Genomic DNA, 23,029 nt, shown 5'->3' with positions numbered 1-23,029 from the left:
TCTGCTCTTGTGTCTCTGTTTGTCCTCTTTCTCCACTTTCCTTCGTCTCGGCTGGCTTGAGCGATCCACTTGATAACCCGTGTCGTAGTACCGTTTAGCGAGAGCGCGTATGTTTTGGATTAGGCCAACCGGCTAACTAAAAAATATCCAGGTTAGGTTGAATTAGCTTTGTAGTACAGGCCTCTGGATATGTTTGAGATACCCGGTTTACCTTATCCAAAGCAAACGCCCTCTCGCTAAGCGGTCCTACGACGCTGGTTATCAACTCATTAACTCAAGCCAGCCGTGTCCTATCTAGTTAGGTGCGCGTTCACATGAAAGGGGTGGTATTTGGAGCATTCAACCAATCACAAACATGGACAAGCATACTGACAGCGCAGCGCGTCATACTTCCTGAATGAAAAGTCAACTATAATATAAGACAAATATGAAGACGTTAAACTTTAAGCATCAATGACTTAAACACTTTATCCAGGATCAAAGCCACATAGCTGCACCTGCAAGGTGAATACAGCTGGTAAAAGAAAATGTGTTTGAATGCGTACATTAACAGGTTTATGATATCACTGCCCCGTCTAAGACACGAGTGGATCTGACTTTAATTACATTTGACTCGAGTGTTTCGTCAACTTAATGTGTTGCTTAAAATAATACTTCTGCATACAGTATGTGACACTGTGAGTGTTGCACGGCCAGATACGGCTCAGCTGACTCAGATAAGGAGATATATAATACATTATGATTTGATATGAATGATAATGGGACACATCGACATCTGCACTCACAGTGCCAAGGACTGTACTTCAGTGTTTCCCACACAATGTTAATACTTGGGCGGACCGCCCAGGTATATTAAGGCCCACCCAAGTATATTTCGGACCTTTTTTAATTTTTTTTATCCGTCCGCGAGCGACGCCATCTGCGAGTGATTAACTAATGGACAATGATCCCTCGCTCTACGTCTCCTGTGCCTGTTCGCTCTGCGGTTGATTAACTAGGGGACAATAATCCCCTGTTCGCTCTGCGATCGATTAACTAGTGTATGATCCCTCGCTCGACACCTCCTGATCGTGCTGCCATCGTGTGGAGGGAAACGAGAAACGGAGAAGACAACGTTAATTTAGAAGACGCGGACACTAAGGTAAAGTAACTATTTTCTCCTTATTGTGTTGTTGTTTTCTGACTTTGGTAGGAGATTCGAATTATTTGAAGTTAGTGGCAACTAAGAGTGTATTTAACGTAACCAGGCCAACTTTGCTGCGTGCAAGTTACGTGTGCTAAATTAAATATAAAAAAGATTATAATTTGTTTTCTCTTCGTTCATGCCAGTTAGAAGGACACAGATTAACTGTAGCTAAGGTTAGACTGTTAATTTCCCCTGCATTACTCCTCAGATAATAGTATTCAAAAATATTTTAAGAGAATACGGCGTGAGGATGAGGAGGAGAGACGAGGAGAGGAGGAGAGACCACAGGTAACTTAGCCAATGTTAGCATTTTGCTTGCAATGGCAATAATAAATGCATAAGTCTCAATAATGATATATGTCGGTTCATTTGACCTGAAATTATACAATTGCAGTCAACAGTGAGTTGCAATGCAGAGACCAAACTAGATTCAAGCTTGTTTTCAATTCTAGCCGGTGGTCAGTGAAGATGCTGGCACAACTAGTCAGAGTACTGAGGGAGAGGCAGCAGGTCCCAGTGTGGTAGAAGCAGCAGCAGGTGCCAGTGTAGAAGCACGTGCAGGTCCCAGTGTGATACAAGCAGCAGCAGGTCCCAGTGTGGTACAAGCAGGTGCAGGTGAACAAGCAGCACAGTTCCAAGCATCACATTCACATACACAGACATAGTATAATAGCAAGGAGAACTCTACCATTTAAATGCAGTAATACCAATGCATTATTTTCAGATTCCAAGCATCGCCACTCCGGATGGAACCCTGATTAGCTCAAAATGCCACAGTTCAAGAATTGGCTCTACCTCACCCAGCATGGTATGAATGGCATTTGCAAGTTCATATTTGTAATAAAACTTATTTTTTGTAAGAATTAACACGTTTTTCTTTTTAAAAAGGAATGTTTTGCCGAATCTGCAGGCAACACAAGCCTCCAATAAAGAAAGGCCCCTTAAAACGGGCTTTCATAGAAGTTGGGATTCTTGTTTTCCGCAAGGATTATATCGAGCGCCACATCTCCTCAGAGCCTCATCAATATAGTGTAAAGCATCAGGTCTCACTTGCATCAGGTATATCATTTTTTTATGTAAAGCTAATTTCTGCAACCTATCAACCATGTTTGGCTCATATAATGAATTATGTCTTTGCCCTTGGTCTAGGCTACTCAGTGATGCAGGCTTTTGAGCCCACAGTTATTATGGAGCATGAGGCCGTCATAGGTGGATTCAAATGTCTTTACTGGCTAGTAAAGAATGAGATGGCTCACCACACCCACTACCCTAAGCTCTTAAGTTTAGCTCAGCTTTTGTGTTGTGATTACTTTGAAAAGCTGAAGGTAAACCTAGTACAAAATGATGCTTGTGAAACTAAGAACGTTAACCAGCTAAATGTTAAATGATCTCTTTTTCTCAGGTGGATCAAAGAAACAATTATCAATCACACAGAATAGTGGATGAAATGCTGGAGATCCTTGCAGAGATAGTAGAGTAGCCTATTTTGGAAGAGATAAGGTCATCTCAAGCAATCAGCCTAGAGGTTGATGAAACGACAGATGTATCTGTAAACCGCCAGCTGGATTTACATGTTAGGTGGGGTATTTTTTAAAGGAATGATGTGCATTTAAATAAAGATGTAGGCCTAGTTATACTTAATATTTATTAATATGTGTGAAAACCTATACATTTTTATTTTAGACACCTGGATAAAGAGGGTTATGTTTTCAACCACTTCCTTGACCTGGTAACTCTGGAAGATGGGAAAGCTGACAGCGTTGTTGCTGCCATCAAGAGTGTACTACGGAAGAAGGATCTCCCGGTAGACAGGCTCTATGGACTCGGGACAGATGGTGCAGCAGTGATGACGGGTATGGAGTTTATTGTTAAATCTAATGGATTGTGTGAAATGTGTATTGTCAGCTGTTATTAAAGGAAACAAAATGATGCCCTCAACACTGCATTTAATTCTTAAACTTAGGCCGTCTGAATGGAGTGGCAAAGCAGCTCACAGACGGTTTTCCAAAGCTGGTTTCTGTAGCGTGTGCTGCTCACAGACTAGCACTGGCATGCAAAGATGCCTCAAATGCTGTCAGGTATATGGCAAACTTCAGGAACCACCTGCAGGAACTGCACCTATTCTTCCGAAATAGTGCAAATAGGTCAGCCACACTGAGTGCTGCCGCTACCACTCTTGGTCTGAACGACTTGAAAGTCAAGGTGTGTTTTCACCTATTTTCATAATACTATTGTGGTGTCATATTATTTACATATATTTTACTTACCAGTGTTTCTACTTGTTGTTAGGAGTTGAAAGATACAAGGTGGCTATCGCAGCACCTAGCTGTTCAAAACCTCCAGAGGAACCTTACAGCTGTGCTGGCTGCTCTGGCGGAAGAAGCGAGCACAAGGAAGTGCCCAGAGTGGCCAAAGGTCTATACACCTTCTGTGCCACATACCGCTTTGTGGCTGCCCTCTACCTTCAGGCGGATGTGCTGCCCCACATTGCAATGCTGTCCAAGGTGTTTCAGAGAGCTGATGTGAACTTTCTCCACATAAAGGAGTAGGTAGATTACAAAGAAATGCATTTGATGCTCCCAGTTATTTGCATTATCCATCCCATTATATTGTTGTCTTTTTCCACATTTAGGTGCCAGTCACACTTGTTACTCTGAGGAGAATTCTGGAGGCAGGCGAGACCCCACTCCCCGGAACGTTCCTTGCTCGCCTACACCAAGACTTGGACAACCCAGGTGGACTTGGGGCGTTTAGCATTGCCGGAGAGGAGGAGAGGATCAGGAGGGGACACGGAATTCTGGAGCGCCCCCGGGAAGATATGTGGGCCAGATTTGTCAGAGATGTAAATACATCCCTTCTTACTTTTACATTCCAATATTTATTTTCCTTGAACTGAAAAATGTATAATATCATTCCAGGTCCTCAAACCTTACATCTGCAGCCTGGAGAGCAACATTGAGAGCAGGTTCCAGCATATTGAAGTGCTGGGGGCCTTCAGTGTCCTGGGTCCAAAGGCAGTTACCTCCAATGATGTAACCAACATTTCAATGTTGCAGACCCTTGCCAACAAATTCATCCCAGGGCAGGATGCCACAGTTATCCAAGAGTGGACCTCCTACAAGCAGCATGTTCTTGAAGGAACATTTAAGGTTGGTAAATACCTAAATTAATATGAACTTGACGGTTAGAATTGCTTGTTTTGACATCTGTAAATGTTTCAATTATACTGTATACTCATTTGCCCTGCCTTGGCTAATCTCTGAAGGACAAGACACAAGCTGAGGTCATGCAGCTCCTGGCCAGTGAGAAGGACGAATGGGCAGAAATATACCCAAATCTCAGCCTTCTCTCTTCAGCGGGGTTGGTCATCCCTGTCTCCAGTGTAAACTGCGAGAGGGATTTTTCTACGATGAACAGGGTAAGTGTCTTGCATGTCATTCTGTATAGTTCATTTAAAACAAACTGTCTGTTTTACAGGTGAAAACTGACATGAGAAACCGACTGAAAGGGGAGCACCTGGCTGCATGTATGCGGATAGCAGTCAGTGGACCAGCACCAGAGGCGTTCCCATACACACAGGCGTTGGAGCTGTTCTAAAAACAAACCCAGACGGATTAAGTGCTCTGACAAACAGTGCCATCTTTGTACAAAATGAATATTGCCTAAAGTTAATGAATAAACATGTGGTTAAAACTTGTTGTTTGTCACATGTGTTGCACGTCACAAAGCCCGCCCGGCGGTCCGCTCGCTCCGCTCGCAGCCCCCCCCCCCCCCGCAGCCCCCCCCCCCCCCCGGCACCTTCCCCCCCAAGTATATTTCAGATCTGTGGGAAACACTGTACTTAATGTTACTTTGATCCGGTTACTTATGTTGTGGCAGATATTTAACTAAGCTTTCTTAACGCTAATGTTATAATAGTCAGATTGCTCTGAAGATGGGAGGTGATATTCTATTAATGTTCACTTTCACGCAGTCTGTGATTTTTACCGGCCGTCTTTCCTGCAACGGCAGTTTTTCTGTATTTCCTTTCTCCTGTAATAGGACTTGATCGCTTTAAACTCCGCACACTGAGCTCTGATTGGTCAGCAGACGGTGAATTCACTGAGTTGATCTCTTATCCTGGAACCTAAGCTGCTCCGGACCAGGGGCCTATACTACGAATCAGGATTTTCGTTTAGCAAGCTAACTTCAGGGATTTCCGGTCCTACGAAGCTGGTTCACTTTTTAGCGGGCTAGATAACTTATGCTGAGCGGCTAGCCTGCTCCGGAGCAGGATAGGTTCCAGGATGAAAGATCAACTCAGTGAAAGCATCGCCTGCTGACCAATCGGAGCTCAGTGTGTGGAGGAAATACAGTTTAAACTGCCGTTGCAGGAAAGACGGCCGGCCAAAATCACCGACTGTGTGAACGTGAAAAAGAATAGAATATCACCTCCCATCTACAGAGCAATCTGACTATTATGACTATTATACTATTATTATACTATTATGTTCAGAAAGCTTAATTAAATATCTGCCACAACATAAGTAACCGGATCAAAGTAACATTACGTAGCCTACAGTCCGCGGCACTGTGAGTGCAGACGTCGATGTGTCCCATTATCATTCATATCACATCATATCACATCATAATGTATCATATATCTCCTTATCAGCTTCTTGAGCCGTATCTGGCCGTGCAACACTCAGTGTCACATACTGTATTATAGTTGACTTTTCATTCAGGAAGTATGACGCACTGCGCTGTCAGTACGCGGCTTGTCCATGTTTGTGATTGGTCGATCGCTCCAAATACCACCCCTTTTATGTGAACGCGTACCTAGCTAGATAGGACACGGCTGGCTTGAGCGATCGAGTTGACAGCCAGCGTTGTAGGACAGTTTAGCGAGAGCGGGTTTGTTTTGGATTAAGTCAACCGGATAACTCAAAACATATCCAGGATATGTTGAACTAGATTCGTAGTATAGGCCCCAGGCTAGCCGTTCAGCATAAGTTACCATGGAGATTTACCCCGTTAAGAGAGAACCAGCTTCGTAGGACTGGAAACCCAGAGTTTTCCTTGAAGTTAGCTCGCTAATGGCGCTTTTCCACTACAGCACGGTTTAAGCGTGCCGTGCAGGGCCTGTTTTTGGTTGCATTTCCGCTTGGCGTAGTACCGGCTAGCGGGTACCATTTCACAGTTTTTCTGGCCCCATAAAATCGAGTCGGGCTGAGTATGCTAAACTAGAGAGAGAATCGCTGGCAAGGGGGCTACAACTACAACAAAATGAACATATTTGACCGTGACTTAATTGTAATACACGTTTCAAAATTATGCCGAAGTAACAACATACTGATACCGGTTAGTACAAACCATGAATTACTGCTTTGACAAGTCGGCAGACAGACGGCAGGCGAAAAACCATTTAAAATGCGTGTTTTATGAATGGAGATCGGCTAAGCTAACGCAGTATACGCTCCGACCGTCCACACTCACAACAACGGCCTATACAGACATAAATAATAAGTAATAATAAGTATTCGCCATGACACAGACAGTCTGTGGTTTGTACTTGTTTAACTTTTGTCCAGTTTCTGAACAGGTATGAGGAGCTGTGAGCTTGAGTGCTAACAGCTAACGGCTGATGTTGTTTTCCTGTGGTTCGCATTGAAGATGACGTCACGGCTCCGCCTACACTGCGTTACTATAGTTACTGTCCCAGCTACTAAACTGTAATGGAAACGCAGCATAAAGTGAGCCAGTCCTAACAAGGCCTAACAAGGTCTATACCGTACTAAGCCGAGCGAGGCCCTGAAATGGAAATGTGCAACCCAGTCTAACGGCATTTCGTGTCATAGTCACGACATTTGACAATAAAAATAGCTGTGAAAACAGTCTTTAATGTAAGGAGGAGGAACAAAGAGTTCCAGGTTTCTGAAAAGGTCAGAAAGACTGAAATAAATAAAAACAATAACATGAGGACTACAGAACCAGAGAAACACACATTTTCGCTTATGGCACATTTCAACCCAGTCTCACGGCATTTCGTGTTATAGTCACGACATTTAATCTATTGATTCGTGTTCTCCAACACTATTTTCCTCTTTTTTCGTGTCACACAGAACAATTTTAAAAGCAATGTATTAGTCAGTCTCATGGCATTTCGTGTTCACCAACACGATTTTTTATCTATTGATTCGTGTTCACCAACACGATTTTCCCCTTTTTTCCGGGTTGCACAGCACGACTTTAAAAGCAATGTATTTCGGTAGTCTCACGGCATTACGTGTTATAGGAAGACCGGAAGCTGTGTGGTGAGGAAAATAAATGGGGCTGAGAGCCTCAGGATACTGAAATCTGTATTTTTTAAATATTTTTTTCCTTCTAATTTGTTATTCTTTTCAAAATAACACACTGTTATTTACTCAACAATAACACATAATTATCCCTGTTTTTATTTATTGGTTTATTTCCATAATCTCTGGATATTTTGGCGTCCGTCAGGAACTGAATTTCAAAATAAAATAACCGGAAACAGACGCGATACATAGATACACAGCCACTGAACTGGTTTATGATCGCTGATTGGATGTTTTAGCCGCAATGCATGTAGGGATATGGTGTTAATGCGATATGAAATCGGAAAAACATTTTCTTTAAATAAAATAATACTTTATTCCGAGTGTTCTTGCTTTTCTCTTTGGAAGTCATCACATAACGGCATTGTAATACACAGTTCGGCTGCATTACATATTACAGATCTGCCGTAGTTCTCTATTTATAGAGCCCTGATGAGAAGACCTTTGGAAAAACTGGAAGAAATGCCGTTGAAACTGAATACTTGACGTGGATCATAAATATATCAACAATTAAACAACATCTTCAATTTCTCTTCACACAATACGTCTCCTCGCAGTATCAATACTAATTCGGCTGACTTTTACATTTGATCTAATTCGTAGATAGGTTATATTTACACCAAAACAGTGCACAGCTGATATAAAAGGAGTTTATAAAGATATTACTGATTTTCTTTGAATATAAGAATGTAAATACTGAGTCTGAAATAATATAGCAATATGCTTCAAAATTATGTGAAAACATAAATAAAACTACACATCTTCAGATGCTGTACATACATAAGTGTCCTACACTAATAATACAAAGTTATTATGGCTGTGTGCACCGCCTAGTGGTTAAAGCACATTATTGAATTATTGTTTTTATGTGTTATATATAGGGCTGTCAGTCGATTAAAATATTTAATCGCGATTAATCGCATGATTGTCCATAGTTAATCGCGATTAATCGCAAATTAATCACACATTTTGTATCTCTTCTAAATGTATCTTAGAGTTCAAGTTTTTAATACTCTTATCAACATATGAGTGGACAAATATGCTTTATGCAAATGTTTATTATCATTTGAACAATGACAAATATTCTCATAAATATTAAACACAGCAACCTCTGAACATTAAAAATATCTGCTTCAATTCAACCTGGAACCTCTCTCACAGAGGCGTCAATTGGGTATGGCAAGGTATGGCAGCTGCCACACCTTGGCTCCAGGGGAAAATGTAAATGTTCGTTTTAAAAAAATAAATTTATGGAATTACTCTGTCAATTTGTATTGATTATTCTATTATTTAATACATATAAATTAAATACAAATGAAAATCAGAACAACACAATCGATTTCTCTAGTCTAGATATTATCTTTCCCAATACTTATCGTAACGTATCCCCCCTCCCTATCTTGAAATGTGGTATCTCCTGACGAGAAGCCGCCGGAGGTCAGAGCGGGTCATGTTATCGCGGTTTTTTTTATTTTTCGGCTAAGCTAATTAACTAAAATGAAAAGAAAGCAAAGAACTTTAGAATCTTTTTTTATCAAAAAAAAGGCAGGTGAAGGTGATGGCTCCAATGTTGCCCCAGCAGCAGAGGGAGAAGGACCAGGTAGTGAAGGTGGGATTCAAGCTGTTAACAAGGCTGTTAGCCACTCCAGCACCTGCGCCGGGGATGCAGATGCTAACAGGGAGACGGAGACTACATGCATGGAGGCTGAGAACTCGTCCACACCGACTTCTCGAATTGAATCCGAGTCTGAGTCCCCACCAATTTCTCAGATTGAAAGAGCTGGATCAGACGTGGACAGCGATAAGGAAGGTCAAGGCCCGGGTGCAGCAGCAGTAGCAGCCTCTGGGTCAACTGGAGCAGAGAAGAAGGATATTAGTGGATGTAAAACAGACGGACTCAGGCGTCCTCGTTTGACCCACTTCCCAACTAGAAATGGAAGACGCTTTAATGTCAGTGTGTATCAGGAATATGACTGGGTTGAATATTCTGCGCAAGAAGATGCAGTTTATTGCTTTGCATGCCGTCATTTTGGAGGAGCCTCAACTTTAACAGGTGACAGGCATGGACTGCGTGTGTTCATAGACACTGGATACACATGTTGGAAGAACATGAAAAAAAATCTCCGGGATCATCAAGGGAGCAGTAGACACAATTGTGCTGCATTAGCGTGGTCTAACTTTAAGGCTGTGATCAGCGGACATAAGGAATCCATCGCAAGTCGGATTGACGCAAACAGGACAGATGAGGTGCAGGAGAACCGGGCTCACGTCAAATCCTTGTTCAAAATCACGTCATTTCTGGGAAGACAGGCCCTCCCTCTCCGTGGCCACAACGAGAGAGATGAGGATGAAAATAAAGGAAATTTCCTTGAACTTTTGGACGTTATTGCAACAGATGACAGGAACGTGAAAAGCAAACAGGAACGCAGGTATGCGCACTATTCTTCCCCAGAAGCCCAGAATGATATCGTGAGAGTTATTGGGGAAAATATCAGAAGTATAATCATAAATGAAGTAGGAGAAGCACGGTACTTTTCAGTGTTAGTGGATGAAACGAAAGACCTGTCTAAGAAGGAGCAGCTGGCCATTTTGATCCGTTATGTACATGACGGGATTATAAAGGAAAGAGCCATTGGAACCTATCACATGAAGGACCTGACAGCTGAATCCCTGGCCCAGAAAATAATAAAGGAATTATCGAGTTTAGATATTCAGCTGTGTGTTGCACAATGCTACGATGGTGCAAGTGTTATGCGGGGTAATGTGCGTGGAGTGCAGGCTTTAATACGTGAAAAAGTGCCGCATGCAGCGTATATACACTGTCATGCACATAGACTAAATCTTGTGCTTGTGAGCTCGATAACTGAAATACCAGAGATGGCAGAGTTTTTTGGTGTTGTTCAAACACTATATACTTGTATTGCAAATAGCAATACCAGACACATGCTTTTCATTGAGGCTCAAAAGAAGTTGGGACACAACAAAATACTGCACTTGGAGCGCACCTGTCCCACTCGGTGGCTGTATTGGTATAGGGCTCTACAGAAGATAAAACTGCGCTACGAGGCTATACTAGCTGTGTTAGATGCCACTATTGACGCTCATGCAGAGGGTTCAACTGAAGCTGCTGGACTTCGGACAAATATGCTGACAGTCACTTTTGTTGTGCGTCTTCATGTCCTAGAAAAAATCTTAAATCTCACTTATGGACTGTCTGAACAGCTTCAGACAAAAGACATTGCAATCACGATGGCTTCCAACCTCATACGGAGTACTAAGGCCCAGCTGGAAAAGATGAGGTCAGATAAAGAGTACCAGGACACACTGAGCTGAGCCAAGGCATTTTCCACAGAGCTCGGCCTCCCAAGCAGCGACACTGCCCCTCTGCGACCAGCAAGAGCACGGAGTGTGTCCAAAGCCTTGGCAGGGTTTATTGTCGGATCATCCAGTGGCCAGAGACAAACAGGAGATGACCAAGAAAAAAGACTATACTTTGAAACACTGGACCGCTTCATCTCTGAGTTAGATCGCCGATTTACAGATAATGATGAGCTACTTAATGCTATCCAGGCATTTGATTGTTCATCTCCCCATTTCATGGATGTAGTTAAAATGGAACAGTTTGCACAACTCTATGATGAACTGATCGACACCACCCTTCTCAGTTCCCAGTGTCACACAGCAAAAGCTTTCCTTGAACTTGAGATGAAGGAGGACGTGGAGGAGGAGAAAAACATAATGCTGGCTTTGACACGACTGAAGACCATGTCTGTCGCTTTTTCAGAGGTCATCAAGCTATTCAAGATCGCAGCAACAATTCCTGTCTCCACTGCATCCAACGAAAGATTCTTTTCCGTTTTAAAAAGAGTCAAGACTTACCTGCGGACCACCATGAGCGATGACAGGCTCACAAACCTCATGTTGATGGCTGTTGAGCCTGCTGTCGTAAAATCCCTGGACGCAGATGAACTCGTCAATAACTTTGCTGCTTTGAGGACCCGCCGTTATCCACTTGTGGAATAATTAATAAAGTTCATCTCAAAGTAAGATACCCAAACATCTTATTAATATGATTTCTCTTTCTCTTTTCTTCTCCCTCCCTCCCTCTCCCCCTCCCTCCCTCCCTCTCCTCTTTATATTTGGACTTTAACAGTTTACAGCAGTTTACCTGGTATGTTCACGTGATATTGTTGCAATTACATAGTGAATGAAGTGAACAGAAAGAGTGAAATTGTGTCAGAAAGGCTATTACTGCTGTCTAACCCTGCCGCTTGCTATCCATGGTGCTGAAAACGGATGCGTAACGGCGCATTTGACTGAATTGATTGATTGACGTGCGTAGTTAAGTGTTTGTGTCCATAGTTACTTGCGCTAGCGGGATGTGAGTGAGGCTGCATTTGAAAAAGTTCAAATTTTCCTAACCACACAGAAAAGCTACATAGCAGACTTGTCACTTTTGTTATGATTATTTGCTGGGCATGTATATTGATTGATACTGTAGTTAAGTCATGTGACTAGTAACCTTGCCATACCTTAGCTTTGGCTGAATTGACGCCACTGCTCTCTCATACAATACAATAATACAATACTGTGTGTGTGTGTGTGTGTGTGGGTGTGTGTGGGTGGGTGGGTGTGTGTGATGTATTGTTGGAGCTATGTGCAACTCAAGGCATACACTCGAACGGGAGCTGCCTGGACGCTGCAATCATGTTGCGCGCACTATCCGTGCTGAGTGTGCTGACTGTTCGTACATTGTCCCACTGTCTGGCTACCTGCATAAAGTCAAGTGCTCGGCGCAGTTGTCGGTGAAATGCCGGTCCTCTGTTTTCATTTAAACAGCTCCTTATATCCGTTAGCGCAGCTAGCTAGCATCAGATGCTAACAACAACAATACGGTCTCTCTCTCGCTCGCACCACACATACACACACCCTCCCGGTCCTCCCGATGGCCAGTCGGTGCCTGCCGGTGAGCGTGGAAGTGTGGTCTGCCGCAAGCGGACGGCAGGAGCGGGGCTGTCAGCATCAGCTTGTAGATGCTATTTCAAACTCAATGCGTCTGAAACTACGGGGCGCCCGAGGACAAAAAATACACATGCGTTAGTCGCGTTAAAATAATTAGAGGCGTAACGCCTTATTAACGCCTTATTAACGCCTTATTAACGCGTTATTAACGCCTTATTAACGCGTTATTAACGCGTTAACTTGACAGCCCTAGTTATATCTGATTAAAAAAATATTAAGAGTACATACTTTCATAGGGGGAAAGTAGAAGGTTCACATTATATATACTTCCGTTAGGCAATATTATAAGGAATCATTCTGTACATTTTCATTGTTATGCGGATGATACTCTACTATATTTATCAATCATCTGAAATTAATCATCTAAATAAAATTCAAGACTGCCTCAAGGACTTAAAAACGTGGATGAGCTTGAACTTTTTGTTATTGTACTTGGCCCGAAGAATCTACGAAACAAATTATCTAAAGATATACTAAATATGGATGGCATTAATTTGGCCTCCAGTGAGACTGTAAGGAATCTTGGTGTTATATTTGATCAGGATTTATCCTTTAACGCCCACATAAAATCAATTTCAAGGGCTGCCTACTTCCATCTACGTAACATTGCAAAAATCAGGCATATCTTGCCTCAAAACGATGCAGAGAAACTAGTCCATGCATTTGTTACTTCAAGGCTGGATTATTGTAACTCTTTATTATCAGGATGTACCATGAAGTCGCATCAGCTGATTCAAAATGCTGCAGCTCGTTTACTAACCAGAGTTAGGAAAAGGGACCACATTACTCCTGTTCTGGCTGCCTTACACTGGCTCCCTATAGAACACAGGATAGAATTTAAAATGATTCTTCTCGCCTACAAAGCCCTTAATGAGCAGGCGCCATCTTACCTTAAATAACTCATTATACCCTACTGTCCTACTAGCCTAGTAGTACCAGGGCATTGCGTTCCAAGAATGCAGGGTTGTTGGTTGTTCCTAGGGTTTCTCAAAGTACAATGGGAGCCAGAGCCTTTTCTTATCAAGCTCCACATTTGTGAAATCAGCTTCCAGTTTGTGTTCGGGCGGCAGACAGCCTATCCGTTTTTAAGAGTGCGCTTAAGACCTTCCTTTTTGTTAAAGCTTATAGTTAGGGCTGATTAGATTCGGCCCCTAGTTTTGCTGATATAGGCTTAGTTTGTCCGGGGACATCTTACTTCTTCCTTCTCCCTGTCTATACCTGTGTACTCTCATGTTCCGATTAACCCAGCTTCCCCAAATTTCTTTTTGGTGTCTATATACGCCGGGATCCGGAGTCATGGATGATCCTGTTGCTGCTGTCCTGTGTCCTGGATCACGAGACCTGGATCTTGAGTCGTGGCTATGCCTGTTGCTGTGGTCCTGGATCATAAGTCCTGGATGGATATCCTCGTGGATTCATCTTCTTATTATAAACACATGCATTTCCAAACATTTGGACTACCTATGTTGCAAATGTATTATCTTTTCAATTTACACACGGCATCTATTGCACGTCTGTCCGTCCTGGGAGAGGGATCCCTTCTCTGTTGCTCTCCCTGAGGTTTCTCCCATGTTCCCCTTTAAACTGTGTGGTTTCTCCGTAAGTTTTTCCTTGTACGATGTGAGGGTCTAAGGACAGAGGGTGTCGTATTGTCATACTGATAGTCTGTACAAACTGTGAAGTCCACTGAGACAAATGTAACATTTGTGATATTGGGCTATATAAATAAACATTGATTGATTGATTGATGGATTGAAGGTCAATGATAGAAATATAGAATATAAAGAATCAAGAAGATACTGTAAGTGATCTCTACAATAAAACAGTTTAGTGCTGGATGTACAAAGATATTAATAGGAGGAGGTGCAAAACAGACAAACTAATTAACCTTTATTTAAACATTAAGTAATACTTTAGATTAAGGTCTTCTTTTAAATAAGAAAAAAGCTTTGGGGGTATCAATTTACAGATAAATATTAAGCCTTACAAAGTACTTAACATCTAATATATTGCTTTCCTGCAATGTTAACTATGTTGAAGCACTTATTTTAACTGATATTATACATAATACTCTTATGTATGTAGATAGTGCAAAATGTGCAGAATTTGACAGTTTAATGGTGGAGGTATACACACATATTGATGGATGTCTTGTAATGCGCTGTTGAGGAACCTGTGACCCAAGTTGTTCATTCCTTGCATAACTACACCGTAGTTGTGTATATGATATGTCAATAAACCTTAGAAAATCTTGAAAGGGATGTGCAAAATAGCCAATATACAGTTTTTAATTAACTATTGAATAAAGAGTAATGAATATACTTTATTACTCGTTTCCATTCATGTCAATTGCAGATAAATGTTTAGTCTTCTCAAGCACCAACTATCAAATATCTCTCCCGATTGTTGGCACTTGACAATCACCTTACCTGAATTGTACTCAGTCTGATTTAAAGGTTGTTTATATTTCACATCATTAATCAGAATCTGCAAAGTAACTCAAATAACTCAAATAAATGTAGTGGAGTAACAATTCAGTTCCTGACAGACGCCAAAAAAGCTTGAGATTATGGAATTAAACAAATAAATAAAAACAAGGATAATTGTGTGTTATTGGTGAGTAAATAACATTGTGTTATTTAGAAAAGAATAACAAATTAGAAGGAAAAAAAGATTTAAAGAAATACAGATTTCAGTATTCTGAGGCTCTGAGCCCCATTTCTTTTCCTCACAGACGACAAAAAAAGTCAGACATTATACGATTTAAAATAAAAACAATAATTGTGGCTTGATATTGAGTAAGAACATGTTTTTATGAACCCCACAGCTTCCGGTCTTCCAAGACCCGACCGGACAAAAAGACGTGCTGCAGGCACGAAACATACTACCAATAGAAATACATTGCTTTTAAAATCGTTCTGTGTGACACGAAAAAAAGGGGAAAATCGTGTTGGAGAACACGAATCAATAGATTAAATGTCGTGACTATAACACGAAATGCCGTGAGGCTGGGTTGAAATGTGCCATAAGCGAAAATGTGTGTTTCTCTGTTTCTGTAGTCCTCATGTTATTGTTTTTATTTATTTCAGTATTTCTGACCTTTTCAGAAACCTGGAACTCTTTGTTCCTCCTCCTTACATTAAGGACTGTTTTCACAGTTATTTTTATTGTTGGATTTGTGCAACTATCTTCTGTGCTCCTCTCTAAAGCCTCTGGAGGAAAAGATAGAATCATAATGATCTTCATAGTGGTTCATTTGCACCTTGCCACTTGTAAGCCCTTTATTCTAGAAGAAAAAGGATAATCCTGTATCCTGAAATGAATTTAACAAGTGTGATCCGGCTTGTAACAAAAACCCACATCGTTCTTATGACTGTTGTTTTGTTTCTTTCAGCCTATAAGAAGAAGGAGCGTCCAGAGATTTCTCTGCCGTCTGATTTTGAACACACCATCCATGTGGGCTTTGATGCTGTCACCGGGGAGTTCACTGTAAGTGTGTGTGGCGGTTTGTGTTGGTTTTCCTGGTGTGTATTAACACTCAAAAGATTTCCTGAACAAACACACATAGTGTGCTTCTGCAGTGTGTGTTTGTGTGTCTGCTGTGTTTACATCACTTTTTAATTGCTCACCAACAGAGCCATGCTCACTGTTGCGTGAGTCTTTTAGAATGTGTGTGTGTGTGTGTGTGTGTGTGTGTGTGTGTGTGTGTGTGTGTGTGTGTGTGTGTGTGTGTGTGTGTGTGTGTGTGTGTGTGTGTGTGTGTGTGTGTGTGTGTGTGTGTGTGTGTGTGTGTGTGTGTGTGTGTGTGTGTGTGTGTGTGTGTGTGTGTGTGTGTGTGTGTGTGTGTGTGTGTGTGTGTGTGTGTGTGTGTGTTCACTGAGCGTCCTTTTCTGTAATGTGGGACCTTTTTCTCACTTATACAAACATCTCTGTTTAAACAATTCATGCAGATATGCATGACGTCCAATATCATAATGCTGATATATGAACATTAATTTATCCTGTCACTGTCTGCATTGTCTCATTTTTTTGGTGAAAAAAAGGTCTGTACTTTTCCTGCAGTGCACTTGCCATGGTGTTGGCTTAATGGAATACTAATAAATAAATAATCTGCCTTGTGAGCAGAAACATAGCCTGATATTGTAAGAAGGGCATTTTTACTGAATAAATTATGTTCAGGTAGGAGCAGTATATAGAGACATAAGACAGATGGATGAAATGATGGCGTAACACTAATGAGAGAGAGAGAGAGAGAGAGAGAGAGAGAGATTTAAGTCATTTTACAATTTTAAATAAAACACTTACAAAATCATCACATTCATGACATTTTCTTTTTAGATATTCATTAAAAAAAAGACTTTTTTTTTTATTCGGCTCCAGCGTACCATCAGCCCTTGTCGTACATAGAACATGATTTACCCCCCAAACAGTCCTGAAAGCAGGCAGGTTGTTGGTCACACTGTAAAAGGCATGTTCTACTTTTTCCTGGTCCTCCAAATTGCTAGCTTAGCAGTTGCAAAAATAGCATTAATCAGAGAGAGAGTTACTCCTCTTTTTGCCACATATTTAGACCCATATACAAAGAGTGGAAGTGAAAACACCTCCCCTAACCCTTCCACCCATTCTTTCAGTAGCCCAAATAAGCCTGCTAGCCACGTGCGAGAAAATACCAGGTGCTAAACTGTTTCACTCTGCTGGCAAAAAGGGCACTCCTCCCTAGCACTTGGATCAAGGTGAGCTCGGTGTCTGTTTGTAGCTAAAGCTCCATGGATAATCCTCCAATGGAGGTCAGCCATCCGTTTTTCAACAGGACGCTTATACAGGACCCTCCACCTGCCTTTAGGGGTAAAGTCTGAAGGGAAAAACTCGTTCCACCTTGACCTCAGCTAGAAGAGGGATGTTAAGCGTCTTGACACAGCACTGGTACAGCTGCTTTTTCCCACAGGAACTGAAACTGCCCAGAATTTGAGTTTTTAACGAGAGAAGTTTTCCACGCTCCTCTTGCCACTCTCCGACAGCAGGACGGTGAGTGAGGGAAACTCAGTCATTTTCCTCTTTCCAAGTGTCCAATCTAGCAGGATCCCCAATGAATGCCCTCTCTGGTGCCGACAGGGACTGCATCATGTCTTCAACGATCCTCTGTAGCACTCTGGAAGACCTGGGGCCGTATTCACAAAGCATTTTATCTTACCGCTAGGAGTGCTCCTAACTCGCGCTAAAACATTTTACGTAGGAGTTTTTTCTTAAAAGTTATTCACAAAGCCGCTGAGACCTACTCATACTAAGGATAAATCACTAAGAGTGAACTAAGAGTGACGCACCGTTGCTATGGATTACGTCGATTCTCGTGCATGAGTTTATAAGCGGTCAGTACGGTGATTGGTTGTTCAGAGCAGGCGGTCTCGGTGAAACTCATCCGCAACATCCCACAAACGAGCCCACTAAAACAAGGAAATAGCCTAGGCTAGAAATGTATTCCTATCAAATAGTTATGGACAGTGCAGTTAGCAGAATACACGCATGATGACAAGTTTCTGCAGACCACGATAATGACGTTGTATATGCACGTTAAAGAGAGAGAGCAAACAATAAAAATACGTAAATTGCATTAAATCAAGGAGGCAATTAAAAGCACCCCGCAATCTATTATCCAATGAGCATATTTCCAGCACTTAAACACTTTCAATAACAGCCCATACAGCCGTTAAAGTCCCCTTATCATGATGAATGAAAACAATCTGCGTGTTGATGGAATGTACTTTCTTTCTATTGACGAACACGTCCTCATCTTTTGAGGGCGCAATTATTTTTATGTGCGTCCCGTCAATAGCACCGACCGCACCGGGCATACCTGCAATTGCCATGAAGTTGGCTTTGATCCTGTGTAGTTGTTGATTGTCCAAAGGAAACCGGATAAACTGTTGGATGATATGTGGTCTAGAGAGCGCGTTGATGGTTTGGTTTATGGCACGGCTGACTGATGTTTGCGATATTCCTAAATCGTCGGCATTGCAAAGTTGCATTTTCCCTGTTGCTAAATATCGTAGTGTTGCTAAACATTTTATTTCCGGACTAATCGGGTTATTCCTGTTAGTCGGGGATGTTATTGCATCCCGCACTAATTCCACAACAAGTTTGATACCCTCACGATTTAGCCTATATCTCTTGATCAATTCACAGTCTTCCATTGTCTCCAAAACATTTCGTCTCGCAGCCATTTTCAGATTCTTTGTGAATAGGTCTTACTGAGTTAGGAGTCCTCTCGAGGACTTTTAAGCTCTTCTAAACTTAGGTGCTACTTTTAGGCCTAAAATACTTTGTGAATTGCTCTTAGTGAATACAATTAGGAGTCCTAAATGTAAGACTGACACGCCCATTATGTTTAGGAGTTTCTCCTAAATTCGCCAGTTAGGAGCTACTTTTAGCCCTACGATCCTTTGTGAATACGGCCCCTGATGTTTATGGTGTTACAAAGAGTTTCAACAAATTTTTTTTTTTAGATGACCCAGCTTGGTGATGCCAGCCTCAACAAACTTTGTTCCCAAAGCTGCAGATGAAAAGGTTGCAGTTGGGAAGAGGTCATTCTTTTGGAGTGGCTCCATCGAACAACCACATTCCCGGTCTCTGGTCCGGGGTCCGTGTGACCTTTAGTGTCTGCTAGGCGTTAAGAACGGATCTGTAGAAGGATGTAAGTCCCGTCTGGTCAGCTTCAGCCGTCCTGATTAGGAAAAGGTGTTTATCCATCCCAAGCCTTCCAGCCTTCCTGAGTAGTAGCCGAGCAGGATCCAACCAGCGCTGCCCGCTGCCGTACAGCAGTCTTTGAGCAGTCTGCAGTCTAAAAGCAGCTCTTCTGAACTGAATGTCTATGAGTCCTTGCCCTCCCTCTACCACAGGGAGATACAGGGCCGAAGCCTTCAGCCAGTGTTGCCCAGACCAGAAAAAGTTTATAAGGCACCGCTGTAGTTCTTTCACCAGCCCTGGTGGTGGTGCCAACACTATGAGCGCCAAAGAAGACTATACTGCCAAAGAGAAGAGGCAACGAGATTATTCACAATCAGAGCTCTTCCCCTGTATGACAGCTGAGGTAGCAAACATCTCCATTTAGACAACTTAGCTTCCACCTTGTCAAGCACTCCCTCCCAGTTCTGTTTTTGAAACTCCTCAGTCCCTAACTGCACCCCTAGGACTTTAATCCCTCGTCTACCCCACCTGATGCTGCCAGGAAGACTAGGAATGTCCCCTACTCTCCACTGGCCCACTAAAACAGCATCGCTCTTTCCCCAGTTGACCCTGGCTGAAGATGCTTTTTCGTAAAGGGCAAAGCTTTCTTTCAGTTCCTGTACATCTGTGTGACCCCGGATGATTATATTTATATCATCTGCATAAGCTGACACAACAACAGGAGGGCTGTGAGACATCTCTGGTAAACAGAGACCCCTCAGTCGGCTCCTCAACCTGCAGAGAAGAGGCTCAATGGCAATACTGTAAAGCTGACCTGAGATAGGACAGCCCTGCCTGATCCCCCTCCCAACCGGCACAGGAACACTCAACCCTCCCCCCACTTTTATTACACAAAACGCTTCATGATACAGAATCCTTTCCCAGGACAGGAACCCCTCCCCAACACCAAAAGCCTGCAGTGTTGTAAAGAAAAACTTGTGATCTACACGATCAAAAGCCTTCTCTTGGTCAATTGATATGATGCCAGCATTGATATTGTACAATTAACATATGTCAAACACATCCCTCATTAAAAACAAACTATCAAGCATAGACCTATCTGGCACACAGTATGATTGATCCACAACAATTAATTGACCAATAAAACGTTTTAATCTGTTTGATAAAACCTTTGAGAGGATTTTGTAGTCCGTACATAAAAGAGTCACTGGTCTCCAGTTTTTTAAAGAGATCAAGTCTCCCTTTTTAGGAAGCAGAGAGAGAACTGCACGCCTGGAGGAAGCTGGGAGCATCCCTTCTTCAAAACATTCTTTAAAAACATCCAAAATGTCCTGTCCCATAAGACTCCAAAAATGCTTAAAAAAGTCTGATGATAATCCATCTATTCCAGGAGCCTTTCCTGACGCCATCTGAGACACAGCGGCAGTTAGTTCATCAAAAGTCAGCTCAGAGCTGAGCGTGTTCTGTTCCTCTGAGCTCAGCTGAGGAAGTCCCTGCAGAAGCTTTGCAGCAGAATCCACATCACATTCATCAGCCTTGAACAAATCCATGTAGAAATCTACTGCATGCTTCCTCATCTCAGCCGGCTCCGTGGTCACCTTTCCCTCAGGAAGCCGCAGACACAACATCTGTTTTCTCTTTACCACAGATTTTTCCAAACTGAAAAAGAAGGCAGTGGGTGCGTCTATGTCCTGGAGTTTGGTAAAACGGGCTCGGACTAAAGCTCCTTTGGCTCTTTCTTGCATAAAGGAGTTAAGCTCCTGTCTTTTTCCTTTTAAACTGGCCTTATTCTGTCGATCAGCATATGAGACACTTTCCAAATCTATTATCTATTTTTCTAAATTCTCCACTACTCTCTTAATTTTGGCTGTTGAATAGGAGGTGTATTGTTGACAAAAAACCTTAATTTGGGCTTTTCCTACCTCCCACCACTGAGTAAGGGAAAAAAACTATCTTTCCTAGATCTCCAGTAAGCCCAAAACATTTAAAAATGTTCACAGAAATTCAAATCATGTAATAATCTATTATTGAAATGCCAAACAGATCTGGATTTTCCGTTAGAAGATAAAATCAGCTCCATCAAAACTAAATGATGGTCTGTAAAAGCAACAGGGATGATCTGACAGTTTGTAATCCTAGCAGAAAAGGGCTTGGGTAAATAAAACCTGTCCAATCTGGCTGCACTAACTCTACCATCTGATATTTTAACCAATGTGTATTGCTTGCATGTAGGATGCATCATCCTCCACACATCCACTAAATCACTTTTCTTTAGAACATGAGACAATACAGAGGAAGACTGAAAATGTGGCTCAACTCCAGTCCTATCCAAAGTAAAGTCAGTGCAACAATTACAGTCTCCACCCAAAACAATAAACTCCCCTTGACCAATATCACTTATTTTCTCTTCCAATATTTTAAAGATCTCTTCACGCTCAGAGCCTTGGTTTGGTGCATAAACATTAATAAAGCTAATCAGAAAATCATCTATTGCAGCTCTCACTAGAATAACTCTACCCTTCACTACCTCTGTGATGGATATTATTTTTTTATTTAAAAGCGGTGAGAATAGAATAGCTACCCACCCCCCCCCCCCCCCCCCAGAACCCAGTCAGTTTAATTTCTGCTGTCACTGTGAGTTTCTTGTAGAAATACTACCTCTAACTTTTTCTGTTGAATAACTTCTGTTACTAAAGCTCTCTTTTGAGCGTCTCTGCCCCCATTCATATTTAATGAGGCTACCCTTAAACCCTGAATATGAGGAGAAGAGAGACAGGCCATTAAGAAAAAAGATAGACAAAGACAGTAAGGAGGAAACACCCGGTGTTGTATGATCATATTAAATCATTTACGACTCCTTTTTTTAGGCACTTTGGTCTTTTTGTTTAAAGCTTTCCTGAGTGTAGTGATGTGTTTCTTGAGGCGATACCGTTTTTTTATCAAGTAAGTCTAGCCCAACAACCCTCTGAATTGTCTTGGCTGACTTAACAAACTTTTCAACATCTGGGAAATCATTTTTTACATTTACTGATTTCCCAAAAGTTTCATCCAGAAACTCCTGGATCTGTTCAAAAGAGTAGAAATCCTCACTCTGAGAAACACTGTCAGATACGGAGACACTATCCGATTCAGAGTCATACTCCATATCTACTCCATCATAACCAGCTGATTTGCCCCCCTGCTCTGCCTCACTGTCTAGTTTTTGTGACAGCTGAGCCTGTTTCCCAGAGACAACCTGCAGCTCCTGCTCTGAGCACTCCATCACACCCTCTCTGCATCCAACCCTGACCTGAGCTTCACCCTCCACAACTGCTTTCATATGAATCCCCGCAAACAACGGCTTAACACCCACAGACACTGCGGCTTATGCCATCATGGGACCAAACACAAAACCGCCTGGCACCACTGCTGCCGGCAACACAGGCACAGGCACGGCCACACTGGGCACAGCGAGTGCGGGCACGGCGACCACGAGCACGGCTGCACCGGGTGTGGGTACAGCGGGAGCGGGCACGGGTGTAGCAGGAGCGGGCACGGCGGCCCCCAGCGCTGCAGCCGTGTACACGGCTGCACCGAGCGCGGGCACGGCGGCCCCGGCGGCTGCAGAATACGTCAGCCCCGGAAACTGCAGACTACGTCAGCCCCGGAAACAGGGGCCGTAGCTCCGGTAGCTCCCCGCACGGGCCTTGCAACCCCGCTGGTTCTCTCCCATTCACAATATTTCCTTCCAATATAGAAGTGCTGCTATCAGTCTCTGCGGACAAGCGATCTTCTTGTACCCCACATCACCACAACCAAAACA

General features: G+C 42.5%; 2 protein-coding genes across 4 annotated transcripts in view; both read left to right on the top strand.

Annotated features, from left to right (window-relative positions):
- pak1 (p21 protein (Cdc42/Rac)-activated kinase 1) overlaps positions 1 to 23,029 on the top strand; it is a 142,889-nt gene that overhangs the window by 68,839 nt on the left and 51,021 nt on the right. For all 3 annotated transcript variants that reach the window (XM_079675487.1, XM_079675488.1, XM_079675489.1), the window contains exon 3: positions 15,941 to 16,035. In XM_079675487.1, coding sequence (XP_079531613.1) covers positions 15,941 to 16,035 — 95 coding nt within the window. The remainder of the gene's footprint in view (positions 1 to 15,940; positions 16,036 to 23,029) is intronic.
- Positions 3,849 to 4,783, top strand: LOC307037216 (uncharacterized protein; the record flags this gene model as incomplete). Its single annotated transcript, XM_079677993.1, has 4 exons — positions 3,849 to 4,028; positions 4,128 to 4,335; positions 4,452 to 4,604; positions 4,664 to 4,783. Exons 2-4 carry the CDS (start codon positions 4,234 to 4,236, stop codon positions 4,781 to 4,783), a joined length of 375 nt encoding a protein of 124 aa, XP_079534119.1. The 5' UTR covers positions 3,849 to 4,028; positions 4,128 to 4,233.

This window comes from Notothenia rossii (assembly GCF_949606895.1).
Source record: "Notothenia rossii genome assembly, chromosome: 4".
NCBI lineage: Eukaryota > Metazoa > Chordata > Actinopteri > Perciformes > Nototheniidae > Notothenia > Notothenia rossii.
The sequence above is the reverse complement of the archived record's forward strand: the minus strand, read 5'-3'. Positions and strand labels throughout refer to the sequence as shown.